The following is a 22115-nucleotide window of genomic DNA, read 5'->3' on the forward strand; positions in this document are numbered from 1 at the left end:
TTCAATTTATAAGTTAATATTATATGAACTTTTCTGAAGTATTCCTGATTTTAATGCTTTCACTCATTTTATGAGTTAAACTCTGTTTCACTTAATACTCTAATGATAATGAACTGATATGGTTCAGTATTCTAATGATAATGAACTGATATGGTTCAGTATTCTAATGATAATGAACTGATATGGTTCAGTATTCTAATGATAATGAACTGATATGGTTCAGTATTCTAATGATAATGAACTGATATGGTTCAGAAAAGTTTTTTACAAATTTTCCATGGAAAAAAACTTTCAATCACTGAAATACATTGATTATAAGCATGGAATTATCAGTTGCTCTGCTCTGATATCATCAAGTGATTATGAATTGTATAGGAAAGAAATGAAATGATCTTTCTTGCCTCATTTATCACAGAAATATTTTAAGTCATAATTGAAGTATTTGATTTGATCAGATAGATATCATCTACTGTTCAGGTGATAAAGACTTGACCCATTTGAGATACCCTGTAATTTAATCTCAAAGTTAGTTACTTCCTTGAATTGACTTTTATCTTTTAATTTTCGATTGACAATTTTAACACTTTGTTCCATTGAAAGTTACTATATGCATTTTTTGTTAAAATATTTCATTTGTTACTAAAATAGTTACAGTCACATAATATAAAAAGTAATATTTGTTTAATGCAATTTTAATTATATAAACTTTAATTTGTTTAAGTTAAAAAGTAAACGAAGTGAAAAGAGAAAATTATATTTTTCATCGTAGTCATTTCGAGATTTCACACCGTGAAACTTTGAATATTAAATTCTTTTCATTTTGATATTAAATTAATAATTCTAATAAATTAAGCTCCTAATTAAGTTGCTTTTTTCAGGTTTTGCTATTCGTTGAAAATAATTGTATAAAAAAAAAAAAGAAAAAAAATGCTTAAAATTATATTATTTGTTCTTATTGTTATTACTACTTTTGCAATAATATTTAATGTCTTTCTAGCTTTTTTAATTAAGATAGTAAATTTGAAATTCAAAACTGTTAAAAACAGTTAAGATTTTCTTTTTAAATTGTTGCGACCGATCAAATTTCCATACCATTTCAAAAAGCCTTCGAAAATGGTAATTATATATCTTTGATTTATTCTAAATTTAAAATCACTAAAAAATATTTCTTAATTTTTTTTTTTTTGCAACAAAAGTAGATAATTAAATTGTAAAATTTATCTGCGAGTTACACGGTTAAATAATTGAATATTATGTATAACTTATCCAAATGAAAAAAAAAAAAAAGAAATAATTATATAACTTCCAAAAAGTCTCTAAAATTTCAAACTCAAAGAAAGTTTCAAAATTTTTTAATTGAGTGATTATATTATATTGGAGTAGTATTTAGGGCTGATAACAAATTTTTATCAACATTCTTATCAGCGATAATTAAAATATGATTCGAAAGTAATGTAAATTTATGAAATGTAATACATTTTTTTTTTTTATTTTTTACAAATTATTTTTTTACCTTTTTTTTCTCACAAAAAATTGTGAAATATTTTTTTTTTTTTGAAATATTTGAAATATTTTTTTGAAATAAAATTTTTTTTTTACAAAAATTGTAAAATACAGTAAATTGTGATTATTTTGCTCATATGTAACATTTTTTAATGATTTTTATTTTTTAATTTTTTGTTGCAACACATTTAGAGGAAGTAAATTGCATCATGCATGATTGATTATAAATTTGAAAAAAAATAAAATAAAAATTTTGAAAGAAATCGTTTAGCATTTTTTCCTTTTTTTTTTTTCGAATCTTTTAATTCCTTCCGTTATACTTTTTGAGAGAAAAAAAAGAGAAAGAAAAAAGTTTTGCAATGATTAGAATTGAAAAAAGAGAAAAAATACTTTAAAGAATTGATTTTATTATTATTATTATTATTATCGATAAGGAAAAATTTAAATGAAACATTTTAATACTTTAAAGGAAGTTAATTCCATTATGCCTCAATGATTTTAAATTTGCAAAAAAGAAAGAAAAAAAAGGCAATGAAAGGATCAAATTTAATTTTGCACCTTTATTTGCACAGCAATTTGTATACTTTTTATAACAACAAATTTTGCACCTTTATTTGCACAGCAATTTGTACACTTTTTATAACAACAAATTTTGCACCTTTATTTGCACAGCAATTTGTATACTTTTTATAACAACAAATTTTGCACCTTTATTTGCACAGCAATTTGTATGCTTTTTATAACAACAAATTTTGCACCTTTATTTGCACAGCAATTTGTATGCTTTTTATAACAACAAATTTCGCTTCTTTAAGAATCAAAAACACAAAATGAAATATTTACTGAAGAAATCATTCTTTTTCTTTTTAAATTTTCATTCATATGTAAATCTGCAAATGCTATAAAATAAAATAAAATATAATTTATTATTATTCTTTGCTATTATTTATTATTGTTACTATTAATTGTTTTTATCAACAATTACTATTATATATTATTTATTATTATTATTATTATTATCAATTATTTTAGAAATGTAAAAAATTTGATACAAAAAGTTTCTTTTTTTTTGAGATCAAGCTATTAATTTTTTCATAAATATTTAACCAAAAATTAATAAATGGAATTGAAATTATCATAAATAGTCAGAAACGCGATTTTGATAAGATTAGCTAAATTAAATAAATAACTTAAAAATCGTCACTGCTTGATTAATTATGTCTGTAAACTTCGGCAATAATCAAAGCAAACAATGAAAAAAATAAGAAATTTATTTTTGTAAAAAAAAAATTCGATTTTCTTTTTCTGTAAACTATCATAATTTTATGTCTATGAGTATTCTTAAGCAATTTAAGTTTTTTTTTAAAAAAATTTCATAATTTCATTGTTTATTTCTGATAATCAAAGAATCTTTGTTAATAAAAGTTTTTTTAATCAAAAACTTTTCTTAGCGTTGAAATATTTGACTAAAATTAGTGTATAAAATGTCAACGAATAAAGTTAAAAAAATATTTTTCCACAACAATTTTTGCTTTTTCAAGGCTATTAAATAAAGTCGAGAATCATATTTCATCTCTTCTTCTAAAAGTCGAGAATCTCTTCTTCCTAGCATTATTTGCTAGTTATTTCTTAAATTCGTTGCTTTCAATTTTTTCTTTCTTTTTTTTGCCTCTCTGAAATATCCCTCCCAAATATATTTTATTAAGTATAACCATTTGGGAGTAACTATTTTGTTTTCCTTCCTTTCCACTCTTTTTACTCACTTTTCCAGTTGTTTATTAAAAATTTAAATTTCAGCAAATTCAATTACAAACAAAAAATTGTGCAAAATTTTCATTTGATTTACTTATACTATGATTATTAAAAAAATTTTAATTTGCATAAGATTATACTTAATTCCTAACTTATCATCGAACTTAATTAAATTAATCGAATTCCTAAAAAATCGCTTTGTCAATTAATTTTGTTACAATTTAAATTTTTAATCAACTTGAAATTAAATCCTTTTATTTCTTTTCCTATATTTGTCAATAAAACAAAATTTCAAACCTTAAAGCAATCAGCAAAGAATTAAATTCGAATTTTAGACATATTTTAAAATGATTTGTAACTTTATAAATCATATTATATACAGCTATTTCTTTTGTGATTGTTTATTTTAGTATTTCTAAACATTTTAACAATCATTTTTTGAGCTAACTAATCTTTTAATAATTAATTATTTGCATAAAAGTTTATACAAACATATATTTTACAAACGTATCATTTATTTATTTATTTTATTGCATTAATTTATCTTTTAATTAAAGTTTACCCTTCTGTTTTGCAGATTTAATCAAACGACGAAAGTTTTTGAATAGAAAAATAAATATAAAAATGCTTTTTTGAAAGTTTAAAATTAGAAAGGCAAACAAATATTAACAAATTATTATAATTATAGTTTGTTTTGCAAATAAATGTGCAAATTAATGAGTGAAACAATTCTAACTAAAAGCTAATTACTTCATCAAAGCTTATTTTATCTAAAACATAATGCTATCATTTTAATTAACAAAGAATATTTGTTTTATAATAACTGAAAATGATAGATAAATTTAACAAATTATATTGAAATCTATGATTTGAATTACTCACACATTATTATTTCCATCAAAGTAATAAAAGTTATCCAATTTTTGTCTTTTTTTTTCTTCAATTTTAACACAAATTGGATGAGTTATTAGCATTCGTTTCAAAGGTTTTAATTAATGTTTGAAATTATTTAAATTTTATTAATCATACATAAACGGAAACATTTATTAGACTTTTGTTCTATTTGCTAAAAAATTCCAGTCTTTCATGAGATTTAATCAAAATTTCAATTCACTTTGAGAGCTAATAAAATGTGAATACCCCAATTTGGACATCTGGCTGATTAAATGAATTTCAGGTCATTTCAGGTCTTTACTTTTACTTTACATTTTACTTTCAGAGTTACGTTATTCTGCCTTTTAATCATTGTGTTTAATTTAAATTTCGTTTTATTTTGCATTTTGCTTTTAGCATTAAATGAATTTACTGTTTAATATTGTGTTTGTAGGGCTAAGTTGGATTAATATGAAAGGGCTTATCGATTGATCAGTTCATTCGATCAGTTTAAACGAACTGATCAATCGATCAGATTTGATAATTAAATCTTTTACAGTCGGATTTTAAAGCAAATTGAAAAAGGGTTGTTTGTTGGCATTTATTGAAAATTTTCCATTCTTTTTCATCTCATTAAAAAATTGAATTGTATGTATGTGTGCATGTGTGTATGTGTGTATGTGTGCATGTGTGTATGTGTGTATGTGTGTATGTGTGCATGTGTGTATGTGTGTATGTGTCTTTTAAACATGTGAAAAACGAAGGAAGAAAGAAGGAAAAAGGGAATAAAAGAATAAAAAGAAAAGGAAAATGGATAATTAGTGGTTATTAGGGGACTGAATGTGTGTTTTTGTATGCGAGAGAGAGAGGAAAAGAAAAAAAGGAGAAGTTGGCCAGGGATTGATGACATGTCCTTGGCATGGAGACCGGTGGCCAGACCCTGGCAAAGTATAAAATGCAGGGAGCCTTCAGGCTCTTTTTTCTCCTTGCTAGGCCTCTACCCACCAATTCTATTTCTTCTCCCAATGAAAACTCTTTTCAAATGAAAAATAATTTTCATAAAAAATTCCTTCCCAAAGGATACAATTCTATGTATTCTCACCCTCTCCTTTTTATCTATCATCTCTATCTGTCTGTACACACACACACTTCATCTATCTCAACTTCTTTTCCTCCGTCTCTCACTTTTGATACTCTCTTCCTGTCTCTCTCTTCTTTTCTCTTCCTTTTCTTTCTCTCTCTCTTTCTTAATAATATTAGCTTTCTAAGTTTCGATTTAAAAAAAAAAGAAGAAGCATCTCCGTTTTATTTACTAATTCTTTTTTCAATCTTTAATTTAATCTCAATTATTCCTTTTCTTTTTCTTTCTATGCTCTATGTACTCTCTCTCTCTCTTTTTCTTTTCCTTTTCCTGTAGATAAACAATTTCAACGATATTTGTTAAAACTGATAACATAACACTAACACTAATAATGATAAATTCATGGAATAATTGCAATTTATTTGACATTTCATTCATTCATTTATGATTGAATCATTCTTATCAGTAAGCATTTGATTGAATCATTCTTATCAGTAAGCATTTGATTGAATCATTCTTATCAGTAAGCATTTGATTGAATCATTCTTATCAGTAAGCATTTGATTGAATCATTCTTATCACTAAGCATTTCATTGAATCATTCTTATCACTAAGCATTTCATTGAATCATTCTTATCACTAAGCATTTCATTGAATCATTCTTATCACTAAGCATTTGAGATTATTGTAAGTGAATTAGGTGGCAATCAATTTTATGCATACATTTGTTAATTGATAATCGAAATAGAAATCTTTGCCATAAATGGAATTTTAATTGATGGATTTTAATTATCGATGAAATTAATTATACATTTATAAATAGATTAAATTTTGAAAAATTTCCAAAAAAAAAAAAAATGCGCAGTTGTCGCTTGCACATTTTCTTTAGCTTTTTCTCTTTAATTTTTCTTATCAGCTTTTTTTCTTCTTCTTTGTCTAGAATTAGAAAATACTTTTTTTTTTTTCTTATTTCAACGTCAAACTTTTGAAAAGTTCGATTTATTTTATAGTTAAGGATGAAACAAATATTTTTTGTTGAGATGAATAAATTCAAATTCATTACTAATTTGACGTAAATAATACTCGTAATACTCGTAAAACAAAGATAAGAGAGAGTCACGTGTGACGTACTCTTAAAAGTAATGTAAAACAATCAAATTGGATTTGTTTACATGGAAGGAATATAAATAAATAAGATTTAGTATCAAGATAATACCATTTGTAAGTCATAAATATATGAGAGATTAAATTTTAGTTTTGCTCTCAATTTCTTTTCTTCTTTTATTCGATAGAAATTTCTTTTCTCTGCAACCATTTCCATTAATTTTGTTTGAAATAAAAAAAAGATGGAAAGTTTTGGAGCTAATTATTTGCTAAAGTCTCGAAGAGAGGAAAAAAGGATAAAAAGATTCGAGAATTAACAATAAAAGTTTTATTTGTTATTCATTGTTAAGTGAATGAAGTGCTTCTCAAATTTGCTATTTACAAACTTATTCATATCGCTTAATTGTTTATAGTCTCTCTCTCTCTCTCTCTCTCTCTCTCTCTCTCTCTCTCTCTCCTTAAATTACTAAAATTCTCAATAATACACATTAAAAGATTGCTATAAAATAGTTCACTTCCATTTTTTCTTTTACAAAATTTGAATTTGTTTGTTGTCTTTGTTTGTTTTTTAATTTCGAACTATTTTTTTTTTCTTTTGATTATTTTAAAACAAAAAGAAAAAGCTTTTTTTTTACGCATTTTGTACATCTAAATTCAATAAATTAAATAAATAATTAGTTGAGAAAAGTAAATTTTGTTAATTATTACTTTAGTTAAAATGGCCAATTTCAGTATTCAAAAGATGACAGAGTGACAAATCAATTCTAATGTGATTTTGTCATCAAACTTTCGTTTTCATTCTCGAACAACTTTTCCGCTCATTTTGCCACTTTTAGGAGAATTTTGATTTTCTGAAATTTTCATTTCAACGTTTTCTTTTCTCAATAAAATGAATTATTTGAAAAAAAAAAAAGCTAATATTTTGAATATTGAAACTTTTTCATTTCTGTTTTCACTCAATTATTTTTCATTAAATAATTGTGAAATAAATGGAAGCAATTTTTTCATTTTTATTTTCTTTTTATGTTCGTTTTTTTTTTTTTTTTATTTCCAATTAATCAATTAATTAAATATTTTCTATCATATAAGGATGAAAATAAAAATTAAAAAGGAAAACAATTTGACAGCTAATTTGATCTAATATTTAAGTGCGTAATAATTTCAGTTTCGTTATGCGATATTTACTAGCACATAATTATTTTTTAAGCAATAACATAAATCTAATTTACTAATAAATTAAATTTGTATTTGCAAAATTTATTTTCCCTTTTCAAATTTAATTGTTGCAAAAAAAAAAAAAGAAATTTGAATGAAATGATTAAATATGGAACCAAAAAGAAAAAAATTTGATCAAATTGATCAAATACTACAAATTTAATTGTTGAAAATTTTCTTTAGAAAAGTTCTCATTTATTTACAGTAATTTTATTTCCGACAATATTTATAGCTAAATTTTTTTTTCTTAAAAAATATTCCCATTTAAAAAAGATTTGAATACAACAAAATGAGAAGCAAGAAAATGAGTGAAAATAAAATATGGATAAAGTTGAATTTACAAAAAAAAAAATGAAACAAAAAAACAACAAAGTTTCATTCCATTTTAATCAATAATTAATTATACAAATAATATAAATGCAAAAAATTTAATTAATATGTTCAAAGTTTTCTTTAGCATACTTGGCGGATTATAAATACATTTTGTGTTTTATCAGTAAGAAATAAAAATTATTACTTAATGGCATTTTAAATTTTAAAATAGAAATATACACAGAAGTGTATAATATTGAACTGTGCAATTATCGATTTCCAAAATTGTTCCACAAATTAAATTTTTTTCTAATTCATAAAATTTACATCATTCTGTGTATTTTATGAATATTTTGATAATTTTGAAAATGACTTGATCATAACATACAATTAATAGTGTCCTAATTGGATGACAGTTTAATAGGAAACGATTAATTGAAAAGAAAAGTTTAATAAACTGACAGCATTTTATTCTCTGCGGAGGTACAACATTGAATAAAACTACACATTTTTTTTTTTTTTCAGGAAAATAATTCCGGAAAAATTCAAATCGATGAACATTCAATTCAAAAAGCATCGTTTAGTTGAAAGTCGTTAGACGATGAAAATTTTGATTTAATGGATTTTACGGCGGAGAATGTACTACCAATCGAATGTATCAAATATTTCGAAGTGCGACAAAAGCAATCATTTGGCTCATTTTGTATTTTTAATTAGTACTGCAAGCGCAATCATCCAAACCTTATGGTAAGTGCGACATTTTTTAGATTTTTTTAAGTAGCAAAATTAATTTGAATTCTATTTGCAATTTGGCAACAAATACTTTTCAGCTTTTTATTTCTTAGCGATTTTTAGTATTTAAATATTTGCACAAACAATATTGGAAAATATCAAAATATGAAATAATGTATTATCATTTAACACATTCATTTTCATTTAAATAATTGCCGTTATAATGAAATATTTGTAAGCTTATCGAAACTGATTACTTTGTATTTTCTTCCTTTATCAGTGAGCTCTTTCTTTGTCAGTTATTTCTTCTTTTATCAGTGAACTCTTCCTTTATCAGTGAGCTCTTCCTTTATCAGTGAGTTCTTCCTTTATCAGTGAGCTCTTTCTTTGTCAGTTATTTCTTCTTTTATCAGTGAACTCTTCCTTTATCAGTGAGCTCTTCCTTTATCAGTGAGTTCTTCCTTTATCAGTGAGCTCTTTCTTTGTCAGTTATTTCTTCTTTTATCAGTGAACTCTTCCTTTATCAGTGAGCTCTTCCTTTATCAGTGAGTTCTTCCTTTATCAGTGAGCTCTTTCTTTGTCAGTTATTTCTTCTTTTATCAGTGAACTCTTCCTTTATCAGTGAGCTCTTCCTTTATCAGTGAGTTCTTCCTTTATCAGTGAGCTCTTTCTTTGTCAGTTATTTCTTCTTTTATCAGTGAACTCTTCCTTTATCAGTGAGCTCTTTCTTTATCAGTGAGTTCTTTCTTTATCAGTGAGCTCTTCCTTTATCAGTGAGCTCTTCCTTTATCAGTGAGTTCTTTCTTTATCAATGAATGGCCATATATTAAACAATGCCTTTTACATTTTCTGAGTTTATTTGCTTATTTGGCATAGTAAAGCATTGATTATTTGCTCAGTTGAATAATTTATTTTTTAATAGAATTTAAAATCAATTCGAAATGCAAATATCCACGCATTGTCCATCTTTTCCAGCAAACTGCAAAATATCGTTGATAATTTTCTTGTTTTTTAGAAATTAAAATATTACATTATTATACAAATGCAAATTCACTTTTTTAAAATTTAATTTCAACGCACCGAAATTAAATTTTAAATTTAATTTTAGCGCAGAAAGATTATTATCAATTACACCGTGTGCCTATCCGTTACTGTCGGATACAATTCATTGTGGCATCGATGATGCAAATTTGAGGAAAAGTGTTCGAGTATGTGACCCTGATAAGGTGATTAGCATGTCAGAAAGTGAGTAGCTTCTGAATTATGGAAATAATTTTTGTATTTATTAAAGAATCTTTGATTTAATTGATTAATTGGTCAAATTGATTTCTCTTATAAATCACCTAAACTTAAATTTTTTTTTTTTAAATTTACAGTAGAAGTTATCAAAAACAAACTCGACAGTATATACAATCGTAAAAACAAATCTTGTATTTGTGCATCTGATCAGGTATGTTTTATTTATTCAATTTAAACCAAATTTGTTTATTTTTAACTGCTAAAGGTATTCGGTAAGCAATAAGTAAGCAATTTATTGAATATTTATATTTTAATAATAAATGAAGCAATTAATTGAATAATCAAAAATGATCAGTGACTCTTCTTGCAGCATTTTTACAAAATTATTACTTTGTTTTTGATATAAATTATAAAATGTCTGAATAACTTAAAATGTTTACTTCAAAAGGAATTAAAATATATTGAAAAATTGAATGATAAAATATGAAAGAGACAAGTAATTGATAGGAAAAGCCATGTTGGTTCCGATTTGGCTTTGCATTTTTAAGGCGAATGTTTCCAGTGGAATCTGGTGTTTCACACCTGTACAGGTATTTCAAATTATGTTTAAATGTCTTTTGAAGTTTTTCTTCATTCAATAATTCTTTCTTTTTTTTTTTAAATTGGCCATTGCCATTGTGAATTTTTACTTTTTTACAAATACATTTGGGACAATTATTTACGTTAGAATGACAAATAATTAAGAATTTTGTTTGGAAGTTTTGTATGATATATTTAAATAATAATTTAGAAATTGAAATAAATTTGGATGAAATTTGTTAGCTAAAGAAAATAAATCGTTTTGCTTCTTTCTTCCCTAAATTCTTCCCATCGTTACTTTTCATCACTTTTTTCAAATTAACATATTTGCAGTCGTGAATTTTGTCCAACCAATAAAACATTGTTGAGTTACAAGAAAAGTTATACATTAATGGATTCGACAAGGTTCTAAACATTAAATTTATTTCCAATTAATTCAAATTTCATTCCAGTTATTTATTCCTCTCAAATATTCTAAATAATAATATCACTGAACAGAGACAAATGGAATTGAAAACTTTTAGATTGATTCACTTTTCTACATTTAATTTCTAAAATTCAAAAGACATTTCAATGATTAAAAATATTTAACTATGATAATAGTAGCAAGCAAAGAAACTATTTCGAAAATAAAAATGAAAAAAAAAAAAAGAAAAATTAAATTTTGTAAGTTGAAAAAATGTAATCTAAACATTTTCAATTAAACAAAAAATTTGATAAAGAATTTCTTCAAAAAATAAAAAAAAAAAGCTTAAAAGAATTTTTTTTTTTGCTGTTCTCTTTTATTTTATAAATAAAATTTTCGTTTTTTTGAAAATTTCATTTTTAAAAAAAATTATTTTTTTTATAAACAAAATTTTTTTTCTCTTTTATTTTTATAAATAAAATTTTTTGAAATTTATTTTTAAAAAAAATCTATTTTTTTTTTTTTTTTTAGAGAATCGATAATAAATTACGGTAAAAATTTTGCACGTTTATTACGTGAACGTTGGTTAATGGGTGAATGTGACGAGGACATTCTGTTTTTTATCTTACTTAAAAGGCCAAATCAGGTGAATAATAAGTAATTCCTTTTGATCGTTGAATATTTTGTAAACATTCCTTCAAGTAAGTTCTAAGTTCCATTTTAAATAATCATTTTGCAGCTTATGCGTAGGAGCACATTATCGTATTTAGCATCCGGAACAGCACAGCAAACACCGGTGAGTTTCCGGAAAACGACTTTAAGAATGGATATATCTGTTGTACAAATTTTCGACAAAATGTAAGCAATTTGTAAGTAAAATTTGAAAAACGAGAAATTCTCATATGATATAGGAAAAATGAAAATATTATTGTTCGTGCTGTCATATTTTTTGTAGTATATTTTTGCATCATACGGTTCATTGGTTCGAGAAAAGATTGACCCCTTCCATTCACTGCCAAATAATGACCTCTCGATGAATCAGCAACAACGACAACATTACTTCGATCCATTGCAAGAAATTATTGAAGCAGAAAATATAAATTTTGAAAATGGCTATTCCTTAAAAGTGGTAAATATCTCTTCACTCTTTTAATTTTCTTTAATCACATAATATTGTCAATATTAAAATTTAAAAAAAAAAAACAAAAAGATAAAAATAAAAGAATTTGAAAAGATTGATGATTCATGCAAAGGACATTAATTATATTTATTTTTTACTTCAATATTTTCTGGTTTAATGATTACTTTTCTCAATAAATTTCACTTTTCACCTTGTAAAAACGAAACTAAAGTATAAAGCACTTAGAAAGAGGAAGAAAATTGAATAGAAAATTACTAATAGTAATACTTTTAAATTATTTCATAAAGAAATACTATAAAAAGAAAAATATCTTTTGATATGAACTTTTCAAAAAAAAAAAAAATCAAAAAATTTGAATTTTAAATTGATAGGTGACAGAAAATCTGTTGGATCGATTTGAGGCAACGCTCTCTCAAGAATATACGTTGCCACGTGCTCGAAGTCATATACCGGACTGGGCAATGATTGTATTTATCATATGTGCCTTGCTTTGTCTTCTAATGACAGTCGGGTAAGGCCCTAACATAACCTTACTTACTTACTTACTCTGATAACCTTACTTACTTACTCTGATAGCCTTGCTTACTTACTCTGACAGTCGTATTTACTTATTCTGCTAAATGCTTATGGCCTATTGGTTTAGATATTTTAAAATATAACAAAATTTGGTAAAATATAACAACATTTGGTAAATTCAGAATGGTTCACGCAAATTAAAGATATCAATTGACCCTTAACCCGAAGCTTTTCAATGAGTTTTGGCTTCTATATACGATGGACTATTACATATTGAAAATATTTTTGACTTTATACTACTATAGCATTAGCTGTGGTCATAACATATCCTTGGTTTCTTAGCTACGTTAGCGGATTCGATTCATTAACCGTTTGTTAGCTTTCGATAGCTAATTTTATTAAATAAGTAATTAATTAAGCAGTGATAACAGAAAGTTTATCGTAAACATCTCCTCAGCTTTATTCATAATAAGTTTGAATTCTGTGCAGCAATGAAAAAAAAAAAAAAAAACCGGAAAATTTTAGTTTGTGTTTGATGCAAACGTCGGTGCGACGCGGATCACCGCGCGGTAAGCCGGCTGATACGACGAGGAGATGGAAGGCCGGATTCGTTGGCGGTATGTGGTATGATGTGTACAGAGATAGGCTTATCATCTTGTAGTAGCACTCAGCAGACAGACACTGATAAGCTAATCACTGATCTATGATGCATTTTGTTGTTATTTAGTAAAAAGGAGTGGGTATGGTTTTCTAGAGAAAGTAACGTTTCCGTTCTTTTTTTTCTGATTTTTTTGGTTGAACATTTTCAATTCTATCATTCTGTTATGTGATATGTGATAAGCTAACTTGATAAAATAGTAATCAGTTAATGTGATAGGTAAAAGTATAATAGGATAAAGAAGCTATGTTAGAAAAAATTTTTTTATCAGATCAAATTTAATCTTAACGGATTTGATTAATTAGCATGGCTCGATGATAGTTTCGTTTGTTAATTAGTTCAATAGGAGCATGAATTTTGCTTTTGTCTTTTGACTATCACAAGAAAATATTGAAAATACCAAATGAAAAATATTTTCGTTGTGGTATTTTCAATATGATTGCATTGTATAACTTTCCTTTTCTTTCGTTTTTTTTTTCATTTCTAATGGAATTTTTTCCTATTTAATTACTATCATTTTTTTTTTCAATGTGAACAATTAACTTTCATTCTATTTCTAATCAATCAATCAATCAATCAGTCAATCGATCAATGAATCAATCAATCAATTTTTGTTGCTCATTAAAGCATTTGAACTAATCGTTGGTTGACTTTCGCTTTGATCGTTTTTTTCAATTATTAATTTCATTGAAAGAAAAGACAAATATATTATCATTTATTTGTGTCATATTATCATTTCCTGCTATCTAAATGTGTCAATAGGTTTTGTTTCTTTTTCTTATTACAATTATCATTGGAAAAGAAAAATTTTTATTTTTTAAAACAAAAAAACTAATTGTTTGAATTTTTTATTTGAAAATAAAACCTTTAAAAAAAAGAAAAAGCAAAAAAATTAAGCTATCATTTCTTCTTCTGTGATATTTTTTCCCTTTTCATTTTCATTCTGTTTCATCTGCCTAAAAAATTTATTAAATTTTCCTTTTTTTCTTTTTTTTTTATTGAATATAAGTAATTTCATTTTTTTTTTTTAACTTTATATTAATGTGAATTTTGTATTTTTAGTTATTTAACTTTCTGTCATTTTAATGAAAAATTACAATTAACTCTTCTACCATTTCAATACTAACAATTTTTATTATCACTTTTCTTCAGGAATTATTATTCATTTTGCTTTGCACTTTCTGCGATTTATTGACAAAATACAAAAGTAATTTGCAATTTGAGGTCCTTTTTTAATCTTTTTTTTTCCTTTACGTTACAAATAGTATACAAAAGTGAGTTAATGCACACAGCAAAATTTTATTTTATTTCCAAACATAGTGATAATGATAATGATAATGACAATGACAGTGACAATGATAGTGATAGTGACAGTGACAATGACAATGACAGTGATAGTGACAGTGACAATGACAATGACAATGACAGTGATAGTGATAGTGACAATGACAATGACAATGACAATGACAATGACAATGACAGTGATAGTGACAATGACAATGACAATGACAATGACAATGACAATGACAGTGATAGTGACAATGACAATGACAATGACAATGACAATGACAATGACAGTGATAGTGACAATGACAATGACAATGACAATGACAATGACAATGACAATGACAGTGATAGTGATAGTGACAATGACAATGACAATGACAATGACAATGACAATGACAATGACAATGACAGTGATAGTGATAGTGATAGTGACAATGACAATGACAGTGATAGTGACAGTGACAATGACAATGACAATGACAGTGATAGTGATAGTGACAATGACAATGACAATGACAATGACAATGACAATGACAGTGATAGTGACAGTGACAATGACAATGACAGTGATAGTGACAATGACAATGACAATGACAATGACAATGACAATGACAATAACAGTGACACTGACATTTTCAAAGAATTAATTTCAAATCTATAATAACAATTAGGGATGGAAACAATAGGCCATTGTTTACTTTCAATATTCGTAGCATAACTTCCAATAATGAAATCCTGTGGAATTTCAAAAAACTTCTTTTCAATAAAGCAGATGGTGCAAAAAGTACATAAAACAAATTTGGGGATAGTTTCCAAATTTGGGATTTGACTGTGAAAAATTCGATCAGACTTATTAATTTTTACAAATTACGATTTTATTTCGAATTTTAGTCAATTTGAGATTTGATAAGAAGGCAAAATAATAAACCAATCTAGCATATTATTTATGTAATTTTTATTTTATTTTATTTTTTTTTTTTGGATATCAAATTGCAACAATTTTCTCTGTTCGTCGAGAATAATTGTGAAATAAAAAATGAAATGAACAGAAATTGGCATATATTTTCTGTCCGTAAAATTAATCATTCCGGAAAGTAACAGTAAGTATTGGCCAAAAAAAAGAGAGAGTTGTTGTTAGTTTATGGAAATGTTGCAGAAAATATGGAAGGAATACCGACGGGTGGTGTAAATTTGATGCAAATGATGATTCAGCCATCACTTCGCTACAACAGCAATACAACCGGCAATTATAATTAACTTTTCTTTTCTTTCTTTCTTCTCTTTTTTTTTTATTTTTTCATTTTTTCCATTTTTTTTTTTTTTTTTTGCATTTACATATATTTTATTCGATCAAAAATTTCCCTCAATGAACTATGAACTTTATTTGGGAAAAAATCAATTATTATTATTATTATAGTATGAAAGCAAGAAAGCTTATCAAGATAAAAAAACGTTGTATTTATATTGTAAAAATTTATTTATAAAACATTCATAATTTTTAATATTAATGAATATAATAATATAAGATACGAATTATTGATTGGTTCTGTCAAAATTTTAAACAAAAAAATTTAGTGAAATGAATGAGATAAACTAAATGGCACAAAAAAATGGTAAAAATTAAGCATTAATTGAGCAGAATATGAGATAACGGGTGATAATTAGATGAAAGAAAGAAAAGTTTTGCTTATTTTTGATTTCCAATTTAAGTAATATTTTTGATTTCATTTTCATTTTCATTCTTAAAATGAATACTCATATATTATCCTTCACAATTTCTTGCATTCTATTATCATTGCTACCTATTAAACCTTTAAACTTTAAAATTTTCCAAATATTTACTTTTCTTTTAAATACTTTTTTCTTTTTGAAATTTAATATTTTTGAGGTATGATGTAACAGGTGGTCTTTTAATTTCTCTTATTTTTTTTCCTTTTTCTTCGTTTTTTTTTTTGGAATTAAAAGGCACATATTATTGTCACAGATTCAGACCTATTTAAAATTATAACAATTATTTTTGCAATCATTCTCACATACTGTTTTAATAGACACTTTTCTCTCTTTCAATTCGAATGAACTTGAAGAATCGTAGTGAGTTGTATTGTCAGATTAATTAATTCAAACTTCTCAAATATATGAAAGTAATATCAATGGCTTAATAAGTAGACAATGTCTTAACAAATTGTTTACATTATACAAATAAAAAATGAATTTCTCCCAGTAATTTTGATATATTTTAAAATAAATTCTGTAGTATTATCAAAAATGAAATGAAAATAATAAGTGAATTAACTTTCTTCTTTTCAGCTTTCAAATATTTTGCATTATAAAAATTACCTTTGTTCAATTTCAAGCAAATCATTTTCACTATTTGATTATTTTATCATTTTGATCGAAATTTGATAGTATATAGCTGCCGTATCTTCCATTGCTTAGCCGTTAAATCAATTTCAACGACTTAAAGCACAAAACTAAAATTCAAATAAATTGAAATCAAATTTATCAATAGAAATTTTCACCTTTTAGGCATAAATCATCGCTATCAATTGGTCTGAGCGAACGAATTAATAATGAAAATTGAAAGCGTGAAATATTTTGAGGTTAGCATAAAATCAATTAATTAAACATTGATACATCAAATATTTTGAGATTAGAACAACGGCAAAACTGTCGTCTGATAATTAGATGAGATAACTAATTGCACTTACGTGAGAGTACTTGACGTTTTTACGCTTAAATATTAGCATAGCAGGAAATTAGTTGAATTAAAAGCTACAAATAATTTTCTTGGCAGCAATTTCGTTTGATTCCATTGTATTCCATTCATGTTTGTGGCTAATAATCTCCATTTCACATTTATTTTTAAAATTTTTAAATTTTTTCTTTTTTTGTTTTTCCTTCTTTTTTTTTGTTTTTGTTTTTGTTTTTGTTTTTTTGTTATTGAATATAAAGAAATGAAAAGCATGGCAATTCATAAATAAAAACACATGCATGCACACATGCATTTTACTTCTGCAGTTATCATTTTTGCACTTCACATTTGTACTTGTGAAAAACTTTTGAAATTTTATAATAAAAGTAGCTATTAAAGTAAATTGTTTAGAAATTTACGCTTTGTAAACAATGAAATGTGTCCATTCATTTAAATTACTGATTTTAAGAAAATTTTATTATCATAATTCAAAATTTTCCAATTTTAATTACTACATTAATTTTTTTTTTCAATGACATAATGATTGAATTACTGATAAACTGATTAATTGATTGAATGTGATAAGAAATGCAGTAGCAACAAATTGAAGGATAGATAGTCACATTATATTTTATTGGAATTTGAATTAAAATTTTAATTTTGACTCAAATAATTTTTTTATTGCTCTTTCAGTTAAACTTTAATTGCTGTCAAATAATTTTGCTTTCTTTTTTTCCATTTTCCTTTTTATCACTTTAATCCTAACTGTGTCACTATTTAAGCTTTAATGGACCAAGGAAGTATATGGCGACCAGATGGTAAGTTTCAAATGAATTTTATGTGAGTGAACGGTAGATAATTATGCATTCTTTATTAATTACAAATAATTAGTTTTTCATAGGAAATTCATATTGATAAGAAAAGCATAAAATGTTGGAAACGTTATCAGTGCATATCAGTGGTTAGTGGTTAGTTGTGATACCCTATGCAATCATTTTAGTAACTTTTTTTTTTTGTTTACTTTGCTTTTATTGTGTAACGTTTCATTGATTTTTCATTTATTTCTTATACTTATATTAGGTATTTTAGTCTATTAGTCATATTCCAATTAAATAATTAAATTCTTTCAGTTTCTGGACAATCACGCGCAGAAATATAATTTCAGACTATTATTTACTGCCATCCTTTGAGAATCTAACATATTTATGTACACATTTTGTTGTTTACTTGTTATCGTACTAGTAAATTTGCTTTCTTTTTTGATAATAAATAAAAAAAGTTTCGTGAAAAAAAAAAAAAAAAAAGAAAAGCGAAATGAGAAAAATTCTCATTCAAAGGTCACATCGAATAATGAAGAGTTAATTTACACTCTGTAATAACTGAAAAGAAAAAGTTAAGAAGTATTACTTTCATCAAATGTTAATTAAAAATATAAATTATCTAAAGTATTCATCTCTCTCTCTCTCTCTCTCTCTCTCTCTCTCTCTCTCTCTAGTTGCATCAGAATCCTTACAATATTTTAATTTGTAAATAATCACAGTTTGTAGTGCAATGATTGTTTATTTGAATATTGCATAGAGCAAAGTGAACGACTTTTCTTCATTTCATACTTTAATGAGTGATTGAACACTTATTTATGGCTAAGTGTGTGCATTGTTTACAATGGCGCAATGTGTTCAATCCAATTTCTATTTGCTTATTTAATTTACCAATTCAATTTGCAATATGGAAATATCGTATTGATCTTCCGATCTGATAGAATATTGAATATTGCCACTGCACAAGGAGCTAAACCGGTTGTCCTGATTGAACGTAACAACCCTCACGCAATTCACTTCAACGATAGTGACGTGCGTAATGGCGCAGCAGAAACGGTGACGGAGCGAAAGAACGATGCCTTAGAGGACTGCTGGTACTATTTAATTATCACTTTGTTCATTTGTTTCCTATTATTGTAAGTTGCCGTGTACGGTATTGAAATGAGCGTGATATTGGATAAGCGTGATATTTAATAAACGTGATATTGAAATAAGCGTAATATTCGATAAGCGTGATATTTAATAAACGTGATATTGAAATAAGCGTAATATTCGATAAGCGTGATATTTAATAAACGTGATATTGAAATAAGCGTGATATTGAAATAAGCGTAATATTCGATAAGCGTGATATTTAATAAACGTGATATTGAAATAAGCGTGATATTCGATAAGCGTGATATTTAATAAACGTGATATTGAAATAAGCGTGATATTGAAATAAGCGTGATATTCGATAAGCGTGATATTTAGTAAACGTGATATTGAAATAGGCGTAATATTGTGATAATGAAATAAGTGTGATTATTGTACGATATCGTATAAAACAATAAAGCTATCATCAACGTTGTGGAATTACTAAGCAGCACGAACAGTTATTTTGCATTAATTAAATTTTTAGTTTTAAGATTTATAATTCAATATTTTGGTATTTTCATCTGAAAAAAAAAATGCTCGAAAAGAGAAAGTTTTAAATTTTATACTTTTACCAAAAAGAAATCCAGAACAAGGCATCGTAGTTGATTCAATGGAATTTTTATAATTAAATTTATATATTTCTTTGTATATATAAAATAATATGGTAATACGAAGGCCAAATTGATTCAATTAATTTTTAAATTTTAATTAACAGAATACTAGAAAACTAGTAATTATCGATTTAATTATGCTAGCAATTACTAAAAGTTAGAAATATGCATAAATATCAAAATGGAATTATTATTGGAAATTATTATATATATGTAAATTATTATTGAATTATTATATAAATTATTATTGAAATTGCTGTTTTCAACGAAATTTTTTTTTAAAAAGAAAAGAATTACAGCTAATTCAATGAATGTTTCTCTTATTGCAATGATTTTAAACTTTCACTGATAAATACAATTAATTAGAGGTGAATTCACATTGCTTTTACATTTTAACCTTTGTAAAAATGCGAAAATAAATTTAAAAAAAGCAGAATAAAAAAATTCCCTCATTAGTGAGCGTTTTTAATTAGTTTCGTATATGATAAATAAATTAATTAGTGTTTAGTCGATTTTCCTATTTCGAAAAAAGCACAAAGAGCACAAAGAAATGAATTAGATGCAAATAAAAACATTGCAAAATCAATGTGTGATAGAAGCAATATAGAAATGCTAAATTATTAGCATAATATAAGCATAATTAGTACCTTAGAAAGTTAATTTGCTAATCAGTTAATCAGTCAATTGATCAATTAGTTAATCAGTTAACTATTTATCATTCATTCATAACTGACTGTTCTGAGTCGAATACTACAGTATTTATCGATTAAATCGATCAAATAAAAGTTAGACAATAACTATTTATGTGATCGTTGAACTTTCCTTTCATTTCATTTCAATTTATTTCAATTCATTTCATTTCAATTCATTTCCTTTCATTTCATTTCAATTCATTTCATTTCATTTCAATTCAATTCAATTCAATTCAATTCAATTCAATTCAATTCATTTCATTTCATTTCAATTCAATTCCTTTCATTTCATTTCAATTCATTTCATTTCCTTTCATTTCCTTTCCTTTCCTTTCATTTCATTTCATTTCAATTCATTTCCTTTCATTTCCTTTCATTTCATTTCATTTCAATTCATTTCCTTTCATTTCAATTCATTTCCTTTCATTTCATTTCGATTCATTTCAATCCATTCACACTGACAACTGCAAGTTGAATCTTTGCAGTATTTTTAAATCTCACTGTCTATGCTTTTGTGGTGCGATAGAAATTTGCATATATAAATTACACAAATACAAATTGCATAGAATAATTTAATGAAAAGTGATGGGGCTTGAATATTGCCTTTGCAAAAGTTATATAAATGTGAATCAGCAAAAATGAAACAATTTAAAAAGTATAGTAAATTTGATTTTGAGGATTTGATAATGTCAATGAGAGAAATATGGAATTTAGCTCTGTGAAAAGAAAGAAGTGAAGTGAGAGAGAAGAACAGAAAAGAGAGACTGATTACTTACTATTTAATATCAGTTTTACTTACTTTTGCTAAATTAATTACTATTCTTACAGAACGGACAGAATTAATTAATTTATCATTAAATAGCACAGAAAATGAAATAATTGCCATTTCAATATGCCATTAAATTCAAAATAGAAATATTTGAGATCATAGTGGTTCATCATATTAGCATATTAGTTCGTGTGACAGTGATAAGTTGGAAAGCTTTCATCTCATCACTTCACTGTCAAATCAGAAACATTCTAATTAATTAATTAATTAATTTTAGCTATCATAAATTAATGGTGCATTGTTGCCAAAGAGTGTTGCAGAGAAACAGTTTAGAAGGAACAGTTCGGTGTACGATATTACTTCGAAAATAAAAATTTTTCAAACATTCTAAAAATGCAAATGAAAAAGCACAAAAAGAAAAAAAAAAGAATAAACAATAAATTTGTTAAAATGAAATGAAAAAGGCAAATGATAAAGCCTTTTTAAAATTCAAATCGACAATGTATATAATTTCATTTCTTCTTTTAAATGACATTACATTAGCACAAGAATTACATTAACAATGTCACAGATATTCTTCAATTGGGAAATTAAATTTTACTATGAAAAATTCCAATTTCATTTATACATTAAATTTCTTTCATTTCAAAATACAATTGCTTTGGATAATTTAAATTTTGGAAAAAAAAAGAAATCAATTAAATTCCAGGAAAAAAAAAAGGAAATGAAATAATTCGAAATTTTAAAAAGTAAATCTAACAAATTTATGTGTCACTTTCAATAAAAAAGCAAAACATCGTCACTTTATCATAATATGTCTCATTTAATTTCACTTAATATCCAACAAAAAGAGAACAAAATTGCTAATAAAAATCTAAAAAGAAAGAACTTTATCAAAGCACTGATAAATTTTTCACGTGCAAATTTTGACTTTCACGTGCGTCAGTTGTTGACTATCAGTTGATTACAGTTTATCAGCTGATTACATATATCATTGT

General features: G+C 25.3%; 1 protein-coding gene across 1 annotated transcript; it reads left to right on the forward strand.

The window, feature by feature from the left end:
* Positions 1-8477: 8477 nt before the first annotated feature.
* Positions 8478-13114, forward strand: Bm10741 (Uncharacterized protein; the record flags this gene model as incomplete). The annotated part of the gene is made up of 10 exons (XM_043082762.1): positions 8478-8587; positions 9681-9817; positions 9949-10022; positions 10319-10401; positions 10724-10795; positions 11328-11442; positions 11536-11592; positions 11752-11925; positions 12309-12448; positions 12979-13114. The coding sequence occupies 10 exons, from the start codon at positions 8478-8480 to the stop codon at positions 13112-13114; spliced, it is 1098 nt and encodes a 365-aa protein (XP_042938696.1).
* Between the last annotated feature and the right edge of the window lie 9001 nt (positions 13115-22115).

Source organism: Brugia malayi (genome assembly GCF_000002995.4).
Source record: "Brugia malayi strain FR3 genome assembly, contig: Bm_008, whole genome shotgun sequence".
NCBI lineage: Eukaryota > Metazoa > Nematoda > Chromadorea > Rhabditida > Onchocercidae > Brugia > Brugia malayi.